This window comes from Synchiropus splendidus, chromosome 1, assembly GCF_027744825.2.
Source record: "Synchiropus splendidus isolate RoL2022-P1 chromosome 1, RoL_Sspl_1.0, whole genome shotgun sequence".
Lineage (NCBI taxonomy): Eukaryota > Metazoa > Chordata > Actinopteri > Syngnathiformes > Callionymidae > Synchiropus > Synchiropus splendidus.
The window spans coordinates 17,604,581-17,626,929 of record NC_071334.1 but is presented as its reverse complement, the minus strand read 5'-3'; the positions used below and the strand labels follow the sequence as shown (position 1 = coordinate 17,626,929).

The 22,349-nt window shown below is 40.9% G+C and overlaps 1 protein-coding gene across 12 annotated transcripts in view; it reads left to right on the top strand.

The window, feature by feature from the left end:
* The window catches only part of fryl (furry homolog, like), a 53,712-nt gene that overhangs the window by 10,489 nt on the left and 20,874 nt on the right, over positions 1 to 22,349 (top strand). For 2 of the 12 annotated variants that reach the window (XM_053853706.1, XM_053853701.1), the window contains exons 1-28: positions 5,679 to 6,381; positions 9,856 to 10,064; positions 10,665 to 10,718; positions 12,382 to 12,521; positions 12,603 to 12,699; positions 13,055 to 13,134; positions 13,363 to 13,443; positions 13,509 to 13,677; positions 14,291 to 14,383; positions 14,461 to 14,559; positions 14,852 to 14,953; positions 18,186 to 18,289; positions 18,382 to 18,490; positions 18,564 to 18,650; positions 18,727 to 18,898; positions 18,965 to 19,097; positions 19,175 to 19,282; positions 19,352 to 19,589; positions 19,687 to 19,863; positions 19,934 to 20,020; positions 20,103 to 20,371; positions 20,521 to 20,725; positions 20,882 to 21,006; positions 21,072 to 21,129; positions 21,201 to 21,292; positions 21,375 to 21,547; positions 21,658 to 21,818; positions 21,941 to 22,051. In XM_053853706.1, coding sequence (XP_053709681.1) covers positions 6,309 to 6,381; positions 9,856 to 10,064; positions 10,665 to 10,718; positions 12,382 to 12,521; positions 12,603 to 12,699; positions 13,055 to 13,134; positions 13,363 to 13,443; positions 13,509 to 13,677; positions 14,291 to 14,383; positions 14,461 to 14,559; positions 14,852 to 14,953; positions 18,186 to 18,289; positions 18,382 to 18,490; positions 18,564 to 18,650; positions 18,727 to 18,898; positions 18,965 to 19,097; positions 19,175 to 19,282; positions 19,352 to 19,589; positions 19,687 to 19,863; positions 19,934 to 20,020; positions 20,103 to 20,371; positions 20,521 to 20,725; positions 20,882 to 21,006; positions 21,072 to 21,129; positions 21,201 to 21,292; positions 21,375 to 21,547; positions 21,658 to 21,818; positions 21,941 to 22,051 — 3,606 coding nt within the window. In that variant the 5' untranslated portion in view covers positions 5,679 to 6,308. Of the gene's footprint in view, positions 1 to 1,452; positions 1,927 to 2,587; positions 2,639 to 5,678; positions 6,382 to 9,855; positions 10,065 to 10,664; positions 10,719 to 12,381; positions 12,522 to 12,602; positions 12,700 to 13,054; positions 13,135 to 13,362; positions 13,444 to 13,508; positions 13,678 to 14,290; positions 14,384 to 14,460; positions 14,560 to 14,851; positions 14,954 to 17,048; positions 17,094 to 18,185; positions 18,290 to 18,381; positions 18,491 to 18,563; positions 18,651 to 18,726; positions 18,899 to 18,964; positions 19,098 to 19,174; positions 19,283 to 19,351; positions 19,590 to 19,686; positions 19,864 to 19,933; positions 20,021 to 20,102; positions 20,372 to 20,520; positions 20,726 to 20,881; positions 21,007 to 21,071; positions 21,130 to 21,200; positions 21,293 to 21,374; positions 21,548 to 21,657; positions 21,819 to 21,940; positions 22,052 to 22,349 lie in introns of those variants that run through there. The other 10 variants (XM_053853695.1, XM_053853697.1, XM_053853696.1 and 7 more) reach the window with 10 other exon arrangements.

The following is a 22,349-nucleotide window of genomic DNA, read 5'->3' as shown; positions in this document are numbered from 1 at the left end:
TCGAGTTAAACCACCTGTTGCTGGCTGGTGTCTGAATGGATGAATTTAATTATTTTCACTCCAAGATTTAAATCATGTGGCATATTTGAAATGAATGCTGTAGTTTAAAAATTATACCAGTAGGGGGTGGTGTAACTGTTTGGAACGCCAAACTGCTCTACCAGCGGGGTCAGATCAGTACATTCCTAGAGTCATTACTCGTACTGTTGTGGGTCTGATTCTGCCAGTGCTCAGTTTTGCACCCCACTGCTGACAGAACTATGCTTGCTGGGCCCAGCCTACAAGTTTTCCTGTTTTCTGTTGCTTGAAAGCAGAACCAGGGGCGGGTGGGACTGCGAACAGCATAGGAACGCTGCACATTGTTCCCAGAGCTTCCTTTTTCACATTCCTGGACTGATTGGGATCTGGGCCTCCTGTTCAGGGGTATTGTTCTTACTGAACAGCACCAGAGGCTGAGCCCTAGCAACCCACAGCTGCATGTTCTGGCCATTGTGGTGCTCAGGCCAATGATGGCTATCTTAGTCTCATCAGTCATCCCTTGCTCTGTCCTCCTGCTCATTTACAATGACTGTATTCTGCTAGCTCAGCCTCATTACATCACGAGTCTTGTCTTAAATAGGGGTTTTCTGGCAATGTCACTATTTATTTTGACCATCCCCATAATGCTGTCTCGTCACTAATGTAGCATAAGTGCTCAAGGCCAACCTCTGGGATTTGTACGTCTTGGCTAAATTATTTACAAAGAATACACTCATCAATTTTATAACCCTTTACTCAGTATGTAACCCGTCCCTACTTTTCCAGATGAAAACAAAACACAAAGAAACATCTCTCAATACAATAAACCGCATTTGCCATTTAGGAAACAACTATTCCTTTCCATGTGCTGCATTTGTGGCTAAGGATAGAGGAACGAAGCAAAGATGAGTACAAAAATTGTCAGGCAACCAAGTTCTAGCGTGTTCGACTGCTTTTAGTCAGTATTTGGATTTCTTCTCGTCTGCTTTGCTTGCTGCATGAAAACAGTTGTCACTTCCGTATTAAGACATTACTGTACTCCTCCTTGAAATACCAAGAGGAGGAGCATCAGTGTACAGTCGGTTAACATGGAGGCAAACAAACAAGTGCATGATTCCCAAAAAGGCTCTGCAGCTGGTGACGATAAGGGCTATCGGTCACTGCAGCTGGGCCAGTGTGACTGTCATTGTCAAGCTTTTGTGTTTGACATGATGTTCCTTGCACTGGTAAGCTGGTCAGGGTGTGGTTGGTGTCTTCGCTGTACTGATTGGCTGGTGGCCGAGGCTTGTTATCTCCTGTGAAACATGTTCTAGTTCCACCCCAGATAGTGCTTGGCACTCAGGCGTAGCCCTGTCTACTCATAATTACATCACATCTCAGGAAAAGTGCAATGTCTGTTTGCTTCCTTTCTTTGCTGTGATTAGACAGGTGTCTATGGAGGATGTGTCTTGGAGTCAGGAAGGCAGGCAGCTAGGCTTATCTACCAACGATAGGTTAAAATTTCACCTCAGACTGGTGCTGGTTCCCTTGACCTTGACCAACATATTGCAGACCCTCTGCCTGGAAGACTGCTGCACCTGAGAAGCAGCACCTGCCTACTTTCTGCGAGTGTCGGTTGAGGAAGAAGTTGCTGCTATGGGGTAATGGATTGGGACGGGCTTCTGGACTATACGCCAGAGAGGAAGACAAATATGGAATTTCTCAAGAGCCTGGTGCCATCTGTAATATCAGGTGAAGGGGGTATTGAACAAGCAAAACCACAGCCCCGGGACACAGGTGTGCGACTCCTCCGGTTAAAGAGACTTGGCCTGCTGAACATGGGGCAGACCATTGAGGAAGATGTGGTAGAGTTTGTCACAAAGGTTGATCCACTTTTGTCATCCAGCGCTAACAAAACAGGTCTCAAAGGTAGGACCAGTATAATGGCTGTTGTTTTTAATGCTAATTATTATGACATTCAAATTCGAATAGGCTTGATTGACCACCAAACTATGTTTAGAAAAGTTTGTCCAAAGCTTGCTGGATTCCTCAACTACTTTATTCAAAAATAGCAAACACTAAATGATGTCTTTTTACACCCGTGTGCAGACTTAACATATCTGTAGTCCATACCTTCACCAATATTGATAACGGTCATGTTTCGTCTTCAATAGCCCTGAAATAATTTCACGGTACAATACCATGACAATCATTTACACATGGTGGAATGATTATAAATACGTATTATTATACATTCACTAGCATCATCATTCTCAAATTGTCATTAATTCTTAAAACTGTATGTACTTTCTTCTTGATGCTGGAGAATTTTTACTCTTGGTCAGTCTGAGTTTGTTGCTGGCAGTTGCATTTCTCGTCACTGCATACATGCTGACTTTGATTATAGCTAGAAGTTATTCCGTTCCCTGTTCTGGTTCACTCACCTAACATCTGTGACTGCAAGTGGCTAGAGACGACCCAGTCATGAGTTCCTCCATTCACTTTGGTGTGGAGTCAAAGAGTTTTCATCTGATTAGAATGAATGGGTTGTTTTCATTCTTTCCCTGTTTTGTTTTGTTTTTCCAACTAGGAAACATCCGCCAATTTAAAAAGGTCTCCTTTTTACATCATGACCACAATGGTGAGTTTATGCAATCAGGCAAACTATGCGATCAGTCATGAGGTAAGCTTAGATATTAATGTATCACTCCTTTATTGATGGATGCTCCCTTTTTTGTTGCTGTGAGCACCACACCCAGGTGCAGAACAGCAGCAAACGGGAGTAGTGAGCTTTTAAGGTGTTACCCCATGCGATGTGTGTCAATAGATACTTCAGAAGTGTCTCATTCATCCAGATTCTCCATTCATGCGAGAAGTACTGTTGAATTTGTTTTATGATCATGTACTGTAGCGTTTGTTTCATCAAGGTAGTGTGTTATACAGTCGAATTTGTGGTTTTGACTGCGTCCCAAAATAGTGGTTTCTGTTCAAAGATGGAAACTTTATTTAATCAGTGCTGCTTCTCAGTAAATCATGACACACAGTACAGTTATGAAAGCAGATAGACTCGGGATGATTCGAGTTGCCTCATTTGCAGAACCACACTGTACCAAGCACACCTATCTCAACATTGCCAGAGCTCTGGGAGTTAACTGTGGATTGTCCAAAGACTGAGCACTCCCACTGGTCAAACCAGCCATGCTGATATTCACGCTGATCTAGTTTGACCTGTCAGAAATGGCCACTCACAAACCATCATCTGCAAACAGTGGAATAAATGAATGAATACATTTATTTCTGCTCACTTGGAGGTTGTGGATCACAGGGATCATTCCAAAATATGTGCTTTTTGTTATGTTTCCTGCTTTTTGATATGTATTTAGTGAATTATTTATAATATGGATTGAGTATTATGTATTGCTGCTACTTTAAAATGAATTAGGTAAACAAAGGAATATGATTTATTGTAAAGACACCATCATAATGGAAAATGTTTGCCTCTAAAAGTATTATTATATTACATTTATTACTAAGTTATTAAGTACTGTGTAAGACAAGTGATTTGGATTGAAGTTCACTAATACTCTTTACTTTCTTACTTTTTAAATAGTTGAACTGTGATTTAGCTCTATCTTGTACTATTTTACTGTGATAGAAATACTACTGCATATTAGCCATAGTAGTTGCTTTTTTTTCTTTTTTTTTAATGAGTGCACAAGCTTCTTACAGTTTACAAAGCATTTGGGTGGAAATAACTGGTAGTCATGATGCAGATTGGTGCTGCAAATCCAGACTGATGGGATGCATCTAAAAGGCACGTCCTCTGTGGCCCAGGCAGGGAGGTCAGGGATTGAATTACTGCTCTTATCGATTATTGTTCCAACCACTGCCCTTCAGAGAGGCCAGGACAGGAAATGCATCCTCCTGCCTGTAGGCTCTTGGGAGAAACAGCTCACTATACTGTCTGCCGTCAGAATGGCTAGCTGTCAGTCAGCACTCCCTCTTTAGTGAATGGAGTTGCTTTCCTCAGCTATGCATTCAGTTGAGATTATTTGATCAGGGAGCTCCCCTTTCCAGGAAGTGGGCAGTAATGTTGTTTATTTGAAATCTTCAGCATCATCTCAGCCGATGGTCCCTAACTTCCCCTGAGAGATGTCCCCAGTTCTCCACCTGACACAATAGAATGAGTTCACGGAAAAAACAATGCCCGCTGACATTTCTGAAATTGTTGACCAGTTTGCTCACACTGTTGAACTTTTGGCATGTAACATGGTAATATTCTTTTTATTTCCTTCTCTCTCATGTCCCATAGCTTCAGATGAAGGTTATTAACCATGAACGTGTATTGTTGCCATTCTGGGTCAAACAACAAAGAGTCTTCTTAAATGGAAGTCTGACCTGTGATTCTTGATGAATGATTTTCATCTCATTGAACTAAATCAGTCTTACATTCTAACTTTCTGTTTGATTTGAATCAGGAGCTCTTGATTAGCTGCTTTGATGTTGTAAAGTTGTGACAAATGGTTAAATGCTAGCGAACATTTCCTTTTACACGATAAAATAAAAGTGTTCATTGTCATTATGTCAGTGAAATATCAGAAAACTTGGTGCTGGAAGTTGGAGATGTGGACTCGAGATGTATGTTTAAGTTTAAGTATTCTATGGGTTTAAAATATATATTTATTTTCCAGTGATTTTGCTTGGACTGTATAATCAGGAAAGCACTCCTTGGCTGACAGTGTTGGCTTGTGTTGTGACTGTTTGCAATGAGCTCTGCCTTGTTTTGCATAACTTGTGTAGTGGAGGGCATGTGACATAGCCAGAGACTGAGGGTGAGGGAAAAATCAAGACCAAACAGACACAAGACAAAGGGCATCTGTCTTTTGCAGGCCTCCCTGTGCTGTTCCCTGAAAATATTTTGTTAACAGGCTTAATCCTGTGCTTGGCTATAAATGACTTGATGTCATGTGGATCTGTTCTCCAAGAGATGAGGACAGTCAACACATGATTAAAATATCTTATGACTTAGGTGTTTGTTATGCTCTTTTTCTCCTGCGCTGGGCTGTTTTTTTACCAATACGGTATGCTCTTGCTCTCTCTCTTCTCTCTCTCTCTTTCTTTCTTTCTCTCTCTCTCTCTCTTTTTGCCACTATGCGTCTGGTATCTTTTGGAGTGAACTATGATGTAATGCCAATGACTCCACTGTGTGTATGTTCACTTAATCGACTTGAGAGAACTGAACTTTAAAGTGTGGAGTAACTTACTTATTCACATTTCCTCGTCTGTTTTGGGAAGGGCAAAAAGCAGGAATATGATTTTAAGAAAGGAATTTTGTCGAATATTTTCAATCAATGAGGTGTTTGTCAGGATCAGTGGGCAAGGCTTGTATTCATGATGTATACTCCCACCCCCTGTGCAGTTTCTTGCTCATCTATCCTCCGGTTCCCTCCTTTCTCTCTTGCTGCAGTCAGGAATGACGCATCAGTATTGCTGTGGAGCTTACAGGAAGTGGTGCTTTGATTGGCTGTTGTAGAAGCATCAGCAGCACAGTAGCAGTCCTGACATGCGTATGCATTGCTGAACCAGAGCCAGGGAACACTCGCAGCATTTTGATGACATCACCCACCCCCATACGATGCTCCCGCCTCCCTCTGTTTGCTGTTGAAACAAGCTCTCTCACAGTGCGAGAGAAAGGAGCAGGCATCAGTAAACGAATGAGAGGAGGGAGCTGCTTTGCAAGCGAATTGGAAGTGAGGGTATTTTTAGGGGGAAGCAAAGGTTGTCTCACAATACTTGGGTGACTGGATTGATAAAGATGTAAACCAGGAAGCGAAGACAAAGGACTATAGAGACTTTAAGTTTTGCTTTTTTTCTACAGGAATAAAAGTTCACTCAGCTTTGTGTTTTTTGGTGGATTTCTAGCTAAATGGAGCGGGCAATGGATACGAAAGTGGACTGCTGGAACTGAAGTATATTGCTGTTGTTGCAGGGTAGTGGTCTATCTCTTCTCACAGCATAGTCTCACTCTTCCCTGAAGTTGTTGGCACGGAAGACAAACTGGCACCACTTCCCCAGGCTGACTACACTGCAACCACCCTAAGCTCTTCTGGGATGCAACGTTACGCTGGCACCTGTGGAGGGTAGTCCTCACCTCCACCCGGGACCTGGTTGTGAGGACCTGCCTCGTCATTTATTTTTCCTGCTTCATTGGGAGTAATTTCGGTCGGTGGAATGCTCAGATCCCGTAAAACCAAAACCAAACAAGGAGCTCTGTATATTTTGTGTCTTCTGATGAACTTTTGAGGTCAGCCATGCTGAGTCTGCAGGATTCTGTCTTCTTTGAGATCAGCATTAAGTCTCTCCTGAAGTCATGGAGCAGCAGTTGTGAGTACCTTCACAAGTTCGCACACATGTTTAGATATCCCGCATAGTGACTAACCAGGTTTACCTTTGCGTCAGCTGACTATCTGTTAGAGAACATGCATCTGATATTTGATACATTTGACATATGTTCATGCATTATTTTATCAGTCAACAATAGTTGCTGGCATTGCATATACAGACAAACAAAACTTGCTGTGCATTTAAACGAAAACAAAATGCTACATTATTTACCACCTCATGCCATATATGTAATCTGATAGCCCAGAAGGGAATGTTGAAAAGATTGCACCGTCTCAAGATGCTGAATCACTCCCACAAAAAACATTGCAAGTTGTTTATTTTTCGTCTTTTTCCCCCCTTTTTGCCCAGGTCATAGACCAAAAAAGTAGTTTTGGAGTGATCCCATTTCAGTGTTGCTTGGGAAACCTTGGCACATAAATAAACATTGAATGCAAGATATAACACCCAAATAGACATATTTTATGTCAAAAAGAAATTGTAGAGAGAGATGTTAAGTGTGATCCTATCACAATTGGACAACTTGAATTTCTACTCGGAGCTATGCTTGCAAGCAAACATTAACCAAAATGGGAAGTAAATACGAAATGAAAAATAGTATGGTTTATTTTATTTTTTTTATTATTTGCCATTGAACTTCTGCATGGTTGAGCTATTCATTGTTAAGTCTCACCCTAGTTTGAGACCTTTGTCAAAAACAAGATTAAGTGATACAACCGTCCATGTGTCTTAAATGTAGTTTAATTATTTAGTTAGAAGATTAATGTTGTGGACCATTAATTAGGGTTCAGATTATCTGAGAACGCACTAATGAGACAACAAAAACAAAGGCTTCTACAAGCTACTACTCAGCACTGGCTGTCCTGAATATCATCTCTATTGATGGGCCGTGCAGATTATTCTCAGGTGAGCTGCAAGTAGCGTTTAGATCTCTTTGATGGCTCCGTCTGCCTACTCCTTTTTCCCCTTCATGTCATTGATGTCTTTGTTCTGATATTTTAGAACTCTAAGTTCTCTACATAAATGAAGATAAATAAAAGTGTGAGGCAGAATTGCTATAAATGACTACAGCGTGCAAACAAAGTATGAGCAATAGTATGATTTCATTCCCAAATTGTATTGGCAATGCAAAAGGCAAGTACAACAACAACATTGCTTATATAATACAGTTTTGAAACTGTGCCGTTTTAAATTCATAATATTGTAAAATATGTGTGAATTTATCTCTTTACTGTGTTCCTGTTTGAAATATTGCAAATGTGCGGCACTTAAATAACCACCTGGCGAACAGTTAATGATTTGGTTATCTCTTTAATAATATACCTCATATCATCGTCTGCCCTTTTAGTGTCTGCTCCTTGTTTATTTTTGAGTATTTAGGTGGATGCGTTTAACCAGCCTTCATGAGTGGGCTGTCTGGAGCTCAGTCGTTTGAACGTTGCTTTCACTTGTACGTTTGTGTTTCCTGTGTTGTAGTCCTTAAGCAGATGTAACCACATGAGACTGCACTGGAGCTGAGTGGTGGAGCATGTTTTCTTGTTGGGTTTCAGAACTTTTCCTTTAATTATGCCATAATCACAATGAACAAAGTGACTTGCTTTTGAATCAACTTGATCCATGCACAGTTTAAGTCCTGAACTGGTTGCAACATGTCGCTGTGTGCTTGTCAGGACACCATTGTACAACTGGTAGTGCCACAGTGCACAAACTCTGCTTCTTTTGTTTCTCAGTAAAAGGGTGTACTCACAGGCATGCATTCCAACAGTATGTGTGTTTGTGCTGTTGTTTCTGGTTGTCCTGACAGGGGTAGTCAGTTTGGGAGGGCTTTATTATGACTGTGACAAGGTGGAGTCACTTCTCTAACAGTTGTGTAATCCTGTGCAGTGCCCAGTTTCCCATGTTTTGTAATGGAACTCTACAAATTTAGGACTTTTTGGAAATGCACGCAATAGGCATCTTGTTTTCTTAGAGTTGACTTCACTTGCTGACAGCCCATCTAATCTGATCTAAAGTTGCTCACATTGTACAGTTTACAAGTACCATTTTTTTGTAATGTAATTTATCAATGAATTGTCATAAGTAGGATTTTTTCCTGAGTGTTGTTTTCCCTCCTTTGCAGTTCCACTGGGAAACAGTTTAATAATTCTGAACATGATGTGGTCTTGCTGTTCTAGCGCTGCTGGCTTCAGCTCAGGAAAGAAGATGTTTGATTGTGAAACATTATTAGTTGTAGGCTGATGCACTGCACCCCCAGAAGACAGCGCGCTAATGAAAGGATGTCATGTGATGGGCGTTTTCAAGGCTGTTGTTTTGGAGATGAACAAAATGGTTGGAAATGAAAATGCATTATCTAGTTTGACATCAAGGGTTAATAGTTTAAGTTCAGCCTGTCATACGGAACAGATTTTTTCAAGGGAAGCAATGTTGCAATGAATGCTACATTAGTGCAAATCACAATGAGAAGTGGTTGTGGTTCATATGTCTGAAATGGAAATGGAAATGGAAATGATAAACCTCGCTGTCGAAAACAATGTCCTTTATTTGTATTATAGATTGTATACTGAAGAACCATCTGGTCAAATGACAACAGATGTAATTGTCACTTCCACATGCTGTGTGTTCAACTCAAATGTATGCGAAATAAAAAAAAAAATTTCAAATTCAAATATTGACACAAATGTACTGTATTTCCGTACAGTACAGTCAATCTTGCATGTTGTGTTTGGAAGTCCTAAGATGACTGGATCGGGCTGGGAGGGAGTGCGACACTGATAGGATATTAGGAGCTGGCTTTGTGACATCACTGGGAGTGTTGGTGAGGCACAGTAAACAAAGAGGGAAATACTTGAAAGGCTCTCTGTGCTACTGAACAACACGAGGCAACACACTAACACAATATGCTGGCCTGCACCTCCCCCACCTGTGGCTGCAGATGGTTTAGGATCATAATTATGTGGAAAGCATTGGTTTGCTTATCCGGTACCTTACTAGTTCAGTGGGCAAATGTTTTTGCGACATGCTTGCCTTACAAGAGTTGGATTCATCATAACTATTCTGGAATCTTCTTTCCAATATGAACTGAATCAGCAAACATAATGTGAATTTGCAATGTTTTGACCAATATAATGTGATATTTATGTAATAGTTGCTGTACCGTGTTGTCTTTTCTCCAAAAAGCATGCATTTTAAGATCAATTTGACCTACTGGTTTATCATGCTCGAAAAAATGTTTGTTTGTTTTTAATACATTTTTAAAGGCACTGACTACCTTTTACATTTCTGCAAATTTTAAACTTGTCTGTCTTGGGTAATTGGACTTGAGTTGCCTTCTAAGGTAGTGTTTCTATTCTTGTTTGTGTTTTAAGTGCTTCATGACACGAGGGCTGTTCTTTGTCTTACAATAATGTTCCAACTCCCACAGTGTGTCCTAAAAATTGCCTTCTGCCCTCTCTGCAGCTTCGGCACCAGTCAGCAGCAGCGCAAGTAGACGCCGCACCCCCTCGTCAGTGACTCCTCTCTCGTGGGAAAAACACAACATTTCCACCATGTCCAACATCACCATTGACCCCGAGCTCAAGCCCGGGGAGTTTGTCATCAAAAGTTTATTTGCTGAGTTTGCGGTGCTGGCAGAGAAGAAGATTGAGATGGTGATGGCTGAACCACTGGTGAGTCCCCTGATTGCAGTGTAGAGTGATAACTTAAGACCAAATATAATGCTGACAATGCACCATTTTTTTTAAGTTTATTGATGTTGACCTCACATATACCTGGTAAATGTGTATGGCATTCAGACTTAATCAAGTCTCTTCAGTCGTCAGTTTATGACTCGTGGGATGATCGAAACTACTTTGTTTATATTTACTTGTATTCCTCACTTTTTTATGCATAAAGTTGCTGACTTAGTTGTGAATATTTTTAAAGGGCGTTGTTTGGAAATCTCTCATTAAAAGGCTGTCATGATGCCAGATTTTCAGTAGTTGAATCCAGTGCCTGTACACGTCCACGGTCTTCTGTACTCATTTCATATTTGATTTGGGGAAAAAAAAATATTGAAGTTTGTGACTTAATTGAAAGATGTTTCACACTGTCAAGTATTTAATAGTCAAGTGTTCATCATTCAAAACAAAGACATCTCCATCCGATCGACTGATCCCCATTGTGGGATGAACAGAAGATACAAGGAGCAGTACAAAGATGTTTTTAGAAATAACCAAATTAAGAACAAAAATAAAAAAAAAGTTGTGCTTTTTTCACTTCTCCCCTAGGAGAAACCACTGTCCAGATCTCTGCAGAGAGGAGAAGATGCACAATTTGATCAGGTAGGTCCAAGCATATCAGTACCTCAGCAAGTGAAAATGACACAGCAGAGCTTCCTTATTCTGTATGTGTGCAGTATTTTGTATCCCTGCAACCGTCCAATCAATCCCCCATTCAGTGCCCTGTCGGCACCTCATCTGTAGCTGGTGCAGAATTCTACAATGGGCCTGCCGCAGAATGCTTTGTTCAGCACAACACAAAGCCAATATGGCACTATAGATCCAGCTGTCCCAATTGTGAGTGAGGGAGAAAATAGGTATAGTGCGTAAAAGTGAGAACAGAGAATCGCTGTGTCATCCTCAGCAGTAAATCAGCATCCGTTGCTGGAGTATCTCTGCCTGGCGCCATAAGGGCAGAGGGAGCAGTTGCATAACTCTCCTGCAGCCTACCATGACCATGCTCTGACACTGACCATCTCAGCTCATGGTGATTTCCATTAATATTAATCTCTTTACATGACTGTTAAATTCTGACTGCTGGTTTCCCCTGTAAATTTTGGGCTCAATTTTAATAAGGAGTAGAGCACGCATAATTTTATAGATTATGTCCTACTTGGCTAAACATAATCGTTGATGCATACAGAGTGCTGACCCAGTGTTGGGCGCGTATTAGTCCTGTGGTCATGCATCTATTAACGTCTCTGTAATGCAGCAACTCTGATATACCACTGGCTTCCACACAGTCATCAGCTACTCTATGAGTTTTCATTTTTATGTTGGATCATAGCCGACATGTGTGAGCTATGTTGGCTGTGGTGGGTGCACACTTTGGTGAAGCCCTGATCTCTTTAATTAAAGATGCCACCCTGGTAAAGTGCATACAGCTGACTGTGTTTGATAGTTCTTTTCATTTGCATTTGAACTATCCCATTTCATTGTCATTTAAGTGGGAGTCTGACTGAGACTCTGATGATCATCACTCGTCAGCCAAATGGTGGCGTGTGACACGATCAAACACCGTGCAGATCAGCCAGAACCATGGTTTTCGCTTCTAATCAACTACGTGATGTAATAGTATGTGCTTTTTTATATACATAAATGCACAGGCAAGTTGAAATGAACTCTACAAGACTACTGATGAAATTCTGGCAACCCACTCTACCTTGTCGAAGGGCTGAGAAAAATCTGGCAACACAATCCTCCACTTTCTGCTGTGACAGCACAGACTCCGCGTCTCGCTGCCCAGTCGGCTGGTGACCAAACAGGAGCTGTTCAACCCAAGTCAAAAAGTGTGATCCAAAGTCTGCTTAGAGTGTTGAAGTTTCCGATTCTGTTGTGCATAGGACAGCGAGCATAGTATTGTAGTTTGCTATGAGTGTTCAACCAAAATGATCTAGAGCCCTCTCAAACTCACACTTAGCTGGTTAGTGCTGAACATTAGAATTTACATTTAAACCATGTGTTATCTTTAAGTTCCTTTAGTTCTTTTACACCTAGCTGCTCCTCTGAAAAGATGAACCATTGCCCTACCATTCAAACAGAAGCAAACCTCCACAAGTTTAAGCTATTGGCAAAATGACCTATTTTTGACCTGCACCTCGACTGAGTATTGACTGCAGCAGAACGATAAACTGCACATATTCCTGTTATTCGCAGCTCAGTGTTGTAGAATAGACTCTCATGGTTGGTTGATCTTAATGCCAATATGTTGGCTGTTTTATTCCAGTTAATAAGCTCTATGAGCTCGATAGCAGAACACTGTTTGCCCTCTCTACTGCGGACACTGTTCGATTGGTACCGAAGACAGAGTGGCACTGAAGATGAGTCCTACGAGTACAGACCTCGGTCTAGTACTAAGTCAAAAGGGTAAGATAAATCTAAAATTATGATGTTTATGATTTTTCCTTGTTTAATAAAAATAATGCATTTTCTAATCTGCCTGCTCAGAGATGAACAGCATCGGGACAAGGATTACCTTCAGGAAAGGAGGGATTTAGCCATAGATTTCATTTTTTGTTTGGTTTCAGTGGAAGTTCTCAAACAGGTAGGCACTTTACCCTTGTTATTGCTTGTTAAATGATGATGCCACTATAAGTACTTGAATATGCTAGTAAACAATTATAGAATAGAATAAAAGAAAATAAACCCAAATTCATACATAGTTGGCAAAAATGATCCAACTAAGCACAATTTTATGAGAAGAACTACACATTCCCTGCACATTCATTTAGAGGAAAAAAAAGCTTCTCAAGTCAACATTCTCAAAGGGGAGCCTGGGTGACCAGACTGAAGTTACTTTGGCTGGTTTTCTGGTTTTCCTAAGGGAGGGTGGTGAATGCTTGCAATGAAAAGAAATGAAGTATCAGTGACTCTAATAAGATGTTCTGTTTGTGTCTCAGATTCCGCTTCACCCAGTGCCAGATGTCTTAGTACATGAAGTTCTTAACCTGGCTTTCAAGCACTTTAAACACAAAGAGGGGTAAGTGGATACAGTCGCAGGGATCACTCATTGAGAGAAAAAAAATGCTGCTGGGTTCACTCCGCAGGGCCCCTGCTTTTGTGAGTCATTGTCCATCATTAATATTGGCCTGAATGGACTTGTTTTGTGTTAATGTGTTTCTAAGCTGTGTTACATCCACAGCTAATGTGAATGTAAATAACCCAATAAGGTAACACTCAACAAACGTACCTTTCCCGTTATTTGCAGATACTGCGGCCCAAACACTGGCAATGTGCACATCATCGCAGACTTGTATGCAGAAGTGATCGGCGTTCTCACACAGTCAAAGTGAGGCTGATAGCTGTTGACAACTTGACACTGCAGCATGTGTAAACTGTAATCCTTGTGTTCAGGTTTCAAGCAGTGAGGAAGAAATTCATCACTGAGCTGAAAGAACTTCGCCAAAAGGAGCAGAGTCCTTACATAGTCCAGAGCATCATCAGTCTCATCATGGGCATGAAGTTCTTCCGTGTCAAAATGTACCCAGTGGAGGATTTTGAGGCGTCTTTTCAGTTCATGCAGGTAAATCATAAATGTACATTTGCGAGTGTGACTGTGTAGCAGTTTGCTAAATTGCAGCTGACATATTTTATTGTCATATCAACCCAGCAGTGCTTTTCTGTTCGCTCCAGCTCATAAAGCCAGACAGATGAGTCATGGTCAAAGTGAGATTAGCCAGGAAGTTAATCTGTCTTCTGACTGAAAATAGACTTTGAACTTTTGCTCATCAATGATCTTTAAACAGGGGTCAACATTTATTGCCCTTTCGTTTCTTTATACCCTCCAGTGAAAATCAAGGTGGTTTTTCTGCATTGCTATCTCAACGTATTTCTTGGATCCCTTATGGATCCCGTAGAAATATCACTCCCGAAGAATTTTGTGCTGTAAATCTGATTCATCTCACGATCTCCTGATATGAACCTATATAAACCTTCTCATCTTCATCAAAACATCTAATTTGACCAAATATAAATTGTTGGCATGTAGAAAGGTTCTGATATATATGAAATTATATTTCTCAAATTAATTTTATTGCTATTGCTCAAATTATTGGATCGTTTTACAGCCACATAGTTAGAAATAGCAGTTAAACATTCTTTATCACACCATGTTTAAACATCACTCTTTCTTGTAGGAGTGCGCCCAGTACTTCCTGGAGGTCAAGGACAAAGATATTAAACATGCTCTTGCAGGTCTTTTTGTCGAGATTCTCATTCCTGTAGCTGCGGTGAGTAAAATTGGCACAATTACCAATTCAGAATATTTTTGTCATATCTGTGGTCATTATTCTTTCCTATACTTCAGGCGGTCAAAAATGAAGTCAATGTTCCATGCCTCAAGAACTTTGTGGAGATGCTGTACCAGACAACCTTCGACCTCAGTTCGAGAAAGAAGCACTCTTTGGTAAAAAGCACTGCTGCTTTTTTTTTTTAAGTGAAGAATGGTGGCAGTACATTGTGTTTTGGGGGTTTGTTCAGATGTATATGTTCTGATTAAATACTCATCAACTTAGTTTCTCTTCACTTTTGTGTGGATCATATGTTTGAGGCAAGACCTTGTTCACTGCAGTTATAATCGAGTGTCCAGTTGTGCGTCATGCAGAACTATCATCATCATAAATGTGTGCAATTCTAACCTTTGATAAAAAAAAAAAAAAGAGGATCAGGTTGAGGAACTTGGTGACTTTTCTGCACAGGCGCTGTATCCTCTGGTGACTTGTCTGCTCTGTGTGAGCCAAAAGCAATTCTTCCTCAACAACTGGCACGTCTTCCTCCAGAATTGCCTTTCACACCTGAAGGTAAAGCAGCTTAACACCAAATCACATTTAGGGGAAAGTCTGTAGTTCTGAAGGGCAGCTCAGAGCCTCTGTTGTGAAGACTCTAGTATACTAAACTCACTGTTCTTCTTGTGACAATCTTGAATAAAATTTGAACATTAATGGTCTTGTGACCAGTGTTATCTAACCTAGAATGCCATTCTGTCTTTTATTTAAGAGATCTAGTGTGATATAAACATTTATTGTACAACTTCAGTACACTTCCTTGTCACTGGGTCACACTAACCACAAAAGAACAAAGAACATACTTATACTTTGTGCTGTGGAGCGCTGTCTGAAGAGCAAATGGCTTTCCCTTCTTTCATTAGATCTGACCAGGAATAGCACTTGATTTGATAACAGCCTTTTACGGCTTCTTCATTGAGATGTTATAAAAATCAAATCAAAGGTTGTGCCTTGCTGTCCGTTATCACCAATGTAACAGCATGTTCATGGCGTTGTACGATGATTCACTGCTCTAACTTCTAACGGTGTGTTACAGACCATGTGCTAATTGAGTATGACAGAAATCTTTCCAAGTGCTGTTCACAGTCCTTTCCTTGTGATGATTTTGTGTCAACCCAACTCCAACTGATCGTTTCTACTCGATTTTTGTGGAATGTGACTTCAAATCAAGTTTGATTGAGTGACTGGTGATTTCATTTATACTGCTTTGTGGCTGATGATTAATTCCACGGGCTCCAGTTTCCCGTCCGTGCAATGATTGCTGATGGTCCTGCTCAGTCGTCTTGTCTTCCTTTGTGACTTTGTTGTGATCATTCCTTGTGAAGTTTTGGAGGTTTAGGCTTTCCTCATGGGGTGTGATCCGTTCCCTGGTGATTTCAGATTGTAATTGAGATGCTGTAGGTTGGTGTGGTGGTCGTTGTGTCTAAGAGTTATTCAGGCCTCTTTCTTCATCTTTTGTTTTGACCTTATGGCCAGGTCTTTTTTTAAATAACATTCTTATAATAAATACATCTAACATTCATTATATGAGATCAGATATTGAATAGTTACCTCATGTCAATATTAACGTGAAACATTTTAGAATAAATGATATTTGACTTATAAAAGTAAACATTACAACACATTTAATCTGCACTAGTTCAAATTACAGAGAGTTAGTGTTGGCATGTTCTGTCATGATACCAATGATGCTAGATTTGTTTTAATGTTGGTTTCATTAAATAAAAAGAAAGTTGTAAATATAATAAGCTGTAATATGTATGTATAATCGATCCAAATCTGACAAACCTGACAGTCCGGTCCTCATAGGGCCGGGGTTGCAGGTTTTTAATCCAAACAGTCAAGCACACAGGTTAACATTAGCCTACTAGATTATTATTACCAGAGATAGTATATGCTTGGCTACATTTTCAGCAGGGAGGTATCTGTGTCAGAAATCTGGGAAGTAAGCGGTACACTTGTGGGAAGCGTACCACCACATTGCGATCAGAGAGGTCGTGAAAACCACCGTTTCACTATCATTGAAATTGACGGTGCCAAAATTACTGTGGACAATGCAAGCTTTAGCTGTCAATAGTCATGGTCATGGGCATGCAAATTTGAAAGAGTACAATTGTTACTACTACTACTACTCAATTGTATTTATACAGTAAGATCCTGAAAAACAGAGAACAATAAATAGAAGGAATCTGGGTAAAATGGTTAAATAGACATTAAAGTTATAATGAAGTGAAATCATGAATATGGTGAAAAAACAGCGCCCTGAAAAAGTCATTATAAATAAAGCAAATGAAGAAACCTGTATCAAATAAGTTGCTCAAGTTCCACCGTTTGTTGGTTTTCCACTCATTCCTTCCCAATCACTCCAGACCTATCCTCTCTGTGACACTCCTAATTTCTGTTTTGTAGGTCAGCGCAGCAAATTTAGTCTCAATAACTTTGAAATCTATTTTATAATGTGCTAATGATTATTTAATCAGGATTTAATGAGTCGCTTTTAAGCACTCTTGCAACATTCTTTTGTTTTTACATATTTTATTTTTTTTAACTTGCATGTGTTCCTCCCCAACCCCCTGTCACTTGGTCTTTCTCTCACACTGACTTGCCCCAGATGCCGTCTAACAACAGCATCCGAAAGCAGATTGAGACACTGCAGGTAAGAAATGTTGTGTCAGCGACCAGCCTGCAGATATGTTCTCAGCTTGGTCATTGTGTGGTGTTGTAGCTGCAACTCACCGTAATACTTCTGAAATGATTGTGTAGTTTCACTCTGGTTCCAGGAGTTTTCAGGAAAAATCTATTGTTGGCACTCATTTACTTTATGGCAAGTTTGAGATTCTTTCTCGAAGCTGAAAATGGTTGGTGCGCTTTTGAGTGAATTAATTATGTTGTCATGTTTACTTTTGGAATTAAATTGTAACTACGGTAGTGGACTGATTCATCAAGCATTTCATGTGTATGATTTGTCTATTTACCTTTTTATTCTTTCATATTTTCTTTATGCACATAAACATTTTGTTTTATTTAAAGGAATGACTGAAAATAATGGCGTTGATAACCATGAGGCATTTTGAGATGGTTCTCACATGTATTGATCTGTCTACCTTAAGAGATAAATATCCAGTCTTAATTATAGTGTTGTTCACTGACTTTTTGAAACAACTCCAGTTGTCAAGGACTTTCATTCGACCGCTGTGTTGTTGTCGGTGTCAGAATTTAGAATTGGATTGTTGATTCTGTTCTTTGAGCTGTGAACATCATTCTTATTCATTGACATTTATGGGAACATTCCCTTTCTTGCTTCCTGGCTTCATTAGGTTTTATTGTTCTGTAGTATGCATCCTGGACTGATGCTACACTGCCACACGCAATGCAGCCTTTAGGTTTCAAGTCTTCATTATTACTCAAACTCAAAAAATCTCATCAAGAACAGAAATCTTTGAGTGTATTGTTTACCTTGCCATTCTTGATATTTTTCTAAAATAATGTCTATTTTGACATTCCATGGTGAAAATGTATAGTTTCATTATACATTTGCTTTAGCCAGGCTTCGTTTCATAGTTTGGGATATGACCTGGATTAATGTGATTAAACCTTCTGATGTCACCTTCCACCATTGCTGAATTGTTACAATGGTAGACAATGTGCATGGTGCAGTTATTGTATATTTGTGGTTGATGTAGCACACAGGTGAGTTCAACATTTCAGCATTAAATCAAGCTTAACATAATTATTGTAACTCTTCCAGAACAAAGACCCAAAAATGTCCCGTGTGGCCCTGGAGTCACTCTACCGACTACTGTGGGTGTATATTATCAGGATCAAGTGTGAAAGTAACACAGTCACTCAGAGGTCAGTTACATCTGGAGGATGAATAAAGGCAATCAATCCGGTTTTGATATGTGACCTGCTATATTAACCAAGTGTCTTTTTCACCTCTTCAGTCGACTTCTCAGCATCGTCTCAGCACTTTTTCCCAAAGGTTCTCGAAGTGTTGTCCCTCGGGATACACCCCTCAACATCTTTGTTAAGATCATTCAGTTCATAGCTCAGGTATCAGTAGCGTTACACATTTGACAGCTCAGCTGGAAACAGAGAAAAACTTGGCCTGGGTTCTTTGTTTCAGGAACGACTTGACTTTGCTATGAAGGAGATAATCTATGACCTCCTGTGTGTAGGCAAGTCTCACAAAACCTTCACCATAAACCCAGAGGTAGGTTGTTGACTCCCTGAGGGCTTTCCGCTTTCCATGTCATACCTCTAATCCTGTGTTGTTTTTGGCCGGTCAGAGGATGAATATTGGTTTGAGAGCCTTTTTGGTGATCGCTGACAGTTTACAACAGAAAGATGGAGAGCCTCCTATGCCTACAACAGGCATCATCATGCCCTCTGGCAACACACTACGTGTCAAAAAGATCTTTCTCAACACCACCCTTACAGATGAGGAAGCGAAGGTCATAGGTAGGTTTGGATAAATGGATGCTTGTTTCAAGTAGGAGAAAACTAATGACAGTTTTTGACCCTCAGGCATGTCGATGTACTACCCGCAAGTAAGAAAGGCCTTGGATAACATCCTGAGACATCTGGACAAAGAAGTGGGGAGATCAATGAGCATGACCAACGTGCAGATGTCCAACAAAGAGCCAGAGGACATGATCACGTATGTTGCCTTTCTTCAGTCATATAACGTGTATGCATTACTGATGCCGCAGTGTTCACAAGCTGTTCGTTTCACAGGGGAGAAAGGAAGCCAAAGATCGACCTGTTCCGCACATGTGTGGCCGCCATCCCCCGGCTGATACCAGATGGCATGAGTAGACAAGACCTAATCGAGCTTCTAGCCAAGTATGTACCATTCTACTTGCCGACATTCTCTGTGTCACAATTTTAATTTGTCCTCGCATTTTTCTCCAGACTGACCATCCACATGGATGAGGAGCTTCGAGGTTTAGCCTTCACTACTCTCCAGGCGCTGATGGTGGACTTCCAAGAGTGGCGGGAGGATGTGCTCTCAGGTTTTGTTTACTTCATCGTCCGAGAAGTGACGGACGTCCACCCCACTCTGTTGGATAATGCTGTTAAGATGCTACTGCAGCTCATCAGCCAATGGCGCCAGGCAGTGCAGAGCAGTAACAAGAGCCATGATCCACAGGTGAGCAGTGATTGTCAAGGTCACAACATGAACAAAATTGTAGCCATCGGATAGACTTGTTTAACAAATACGCCTGTGTTCACTGTTCATGTCTCAGCAGGCTTCCAGCAATCGCCGTTCTTTGTCCTTCGAGCGTTCTTCATTAGGCGTCCTCCATGTGGTCGAGGGTTTAGCGGTCATGGTACTCTGCAGCTGCCGCCCCGCCACAAGGAGACTGGCTGTTAACGTCTTGAAGGAAGTCCGAGCTCTACACACAGCCTTAGGCATTGCTAAGGTGGGTGAACCTTCGTGGAACCTTTCAGAAATGTCTGGGACATTAACCATATTTTCTGAACTTCCCCCAGGGAGATGAAGAACTGGCCATTGATGTGATGGATCGGTTAAGTGCATCTGTGTTGGAGAGCTTCATCCACCTCACTGGAGCTGACCAGGTGAATGTTTACTTGGTATTCCAACAAGAGGTACATTACTACAAGAGGTACATATTGGCTCACTTGGTTTTTGGTTTTCCAGACCAACCTGCTCTATTGCCCCAGTGGGATTGACCTACAGTCTTTGGCAGAGTGGAGTTCTTCACCCATCAGTCACCAGTTCGATGTTGTGAGCCCCTCACATATCTGGGTGTTTGCCCATGTCACTCAAGGCCAGGACCCCTGGGTCATCAGCTTATCTAGCTATTTGCGGCAGGAAAACCTCCCCAAGCATTGCCCCACTGCCCTCAACTACGCCTGGATGTTTGCCTACACCAGACTACAGTTGCTATCTCCACAAGTTGACATCAAGTATGCCTCCTAATTTTCCTCGAAAAAAATACACAACCTTAATTGTGCTGTACTACTGAGGCCTTGTGAGAAAACTATGCGTTTAATCTAGTTCAGAAAAGTATGTTTTGTGTTTAAAGTCTTAATCTGCTTTCTCTTGTGCCTTGCAGTAGTCCCATCAATGCCAAGAAAGTCAACAGCTTGAACAGCAGTGATTCTTACATTGGACTGTGGCGGAACTATTTAATTCTTTGCTGCAGTTCCGCCTCCTCTTCATCATCCATGTGTTCATCCTCCACCTCTGGCTCTGTTCGCTCCTCTCTGGCTGAGACGCTGGCGTCCACGCCGGATGGCAGTTACAGTTACGATTCAAAGGTGAGGAAAACCCATAATGCACCTGAATAATGCCATGATTTCCACATCTAAACTGCATCCTGATGTAGAAAGTGTGTGTGTTAGAGATAATAATCATTGATTAAACTGTGCATGTGTAATGTTTTATAACCACAACACCAATGTTTGTGTTTCCAGATTGTTGGCAGTCCCTCTCTCTCCTCTCTGTTCAAACACATCGTTCCAATGATGAGATCTGAAAGCATGGACATCACAGAGTCTCTGGTGTTGGGGCTTGGCAGGACCAACCCGTTGGCTTTCAGGTAAATCCACAGTATTTACTTCAATGTGATGCTGAGTGATTCAAAATGGGTTTCCTGTGATTCAGAGAGTTACTAGAGGAGCTGAATCCCATCATAAAGGAAGCTTTGGAAAGAAGACCTGAGGTAAGCAACACATTTTATGTCACTAGTTTCTCAATAGTGGAGTTATTGTGATGTACTAATTTCGTCTGCAGAACATGAAAAGGCGCAGGCGTCGTGACATCCTCCGAGTCCAGCTGGTCCGGATATTTGAGCTACTGGCTGATGCAGGTGTCATCAGCCAAATGTACGTAACAGACATCATGGGAAAGTGTCCTGCAATCCTAACACATGATGCACGATTGTCTGACCCTCTTTTTCTCCTACAGAGCCAGTGGAGGTTTAGATGGAGAGAGCCACTCTCTGAACAGCACACTGCTCGAGTATGTTGATATGACCAGGCAGTTGCTTGAGGCGGAAAACGACAAGGACTCTGACACACTAAAGGACATTCGCTGTCACTTCAGTGCACTTGTAGCAAACATCATTCAGAATGTTCCAGGTAATTCTTTCACTCAAAATACTACCTTGATGTGCTTCGTTTGAGACATTTAGTATACAACCATTCATGAAGTATTGCTTGTTTATATCGTTGTAATGCATTGTCTCCAGTACACCAGAGGAGGACTATATTCCCTCAGCAGTCTCTGAGACACAGTCTGTTCATGCTGTTCAGCCATTGGGCCGGTCCCTTCAGCATCATGTTCACCCCTCTGGACCGCTACAGCGACAGGAACATGCAGATCAACAGGCATCAGTACTGTGCACTCAAGGTACACTCGTAATGTATACAATCAGTTCTACCATCGAACAAAAAATTAGTTGTTTTTATGCTGCATTATTCTACATTTTGGGGACCTCCTCAAAAGTCCTAACTTGTTTTGTGTGTGTGTAGGCCATGTCTGCCGTGTTGTGCTGTGGACCTGTAGCTGATAATGTTGGCCTTTCTTCTGATGGCTACCTCTACAAGTGGCTTGACAACATCCTGGATTCTCAGGACAGGAAGGTGAATACTGAAGTTTAATAAAATAACTAAATGCTGAAGTTTAATAAGTTTAATAAAACTGAAGTTTATTAAACTTCAGTTTTACGATCTTTTAGATGATGCTGAGTTCATCATGAGGGGAATTAATGTACTGTTGTAGGATAAGAATATAGTCATAACAAATGTTTTATGCATGTTTTAATGTATTGAATTTAACAGTGTTTATTGGAGTTTTGATTGTGGGCAGTCATACAGTCCTAGAAACTAAAATTAAAATTGCTGAAAAGATTCATGTGTGGAAAGGAGACTTATTTGTGTG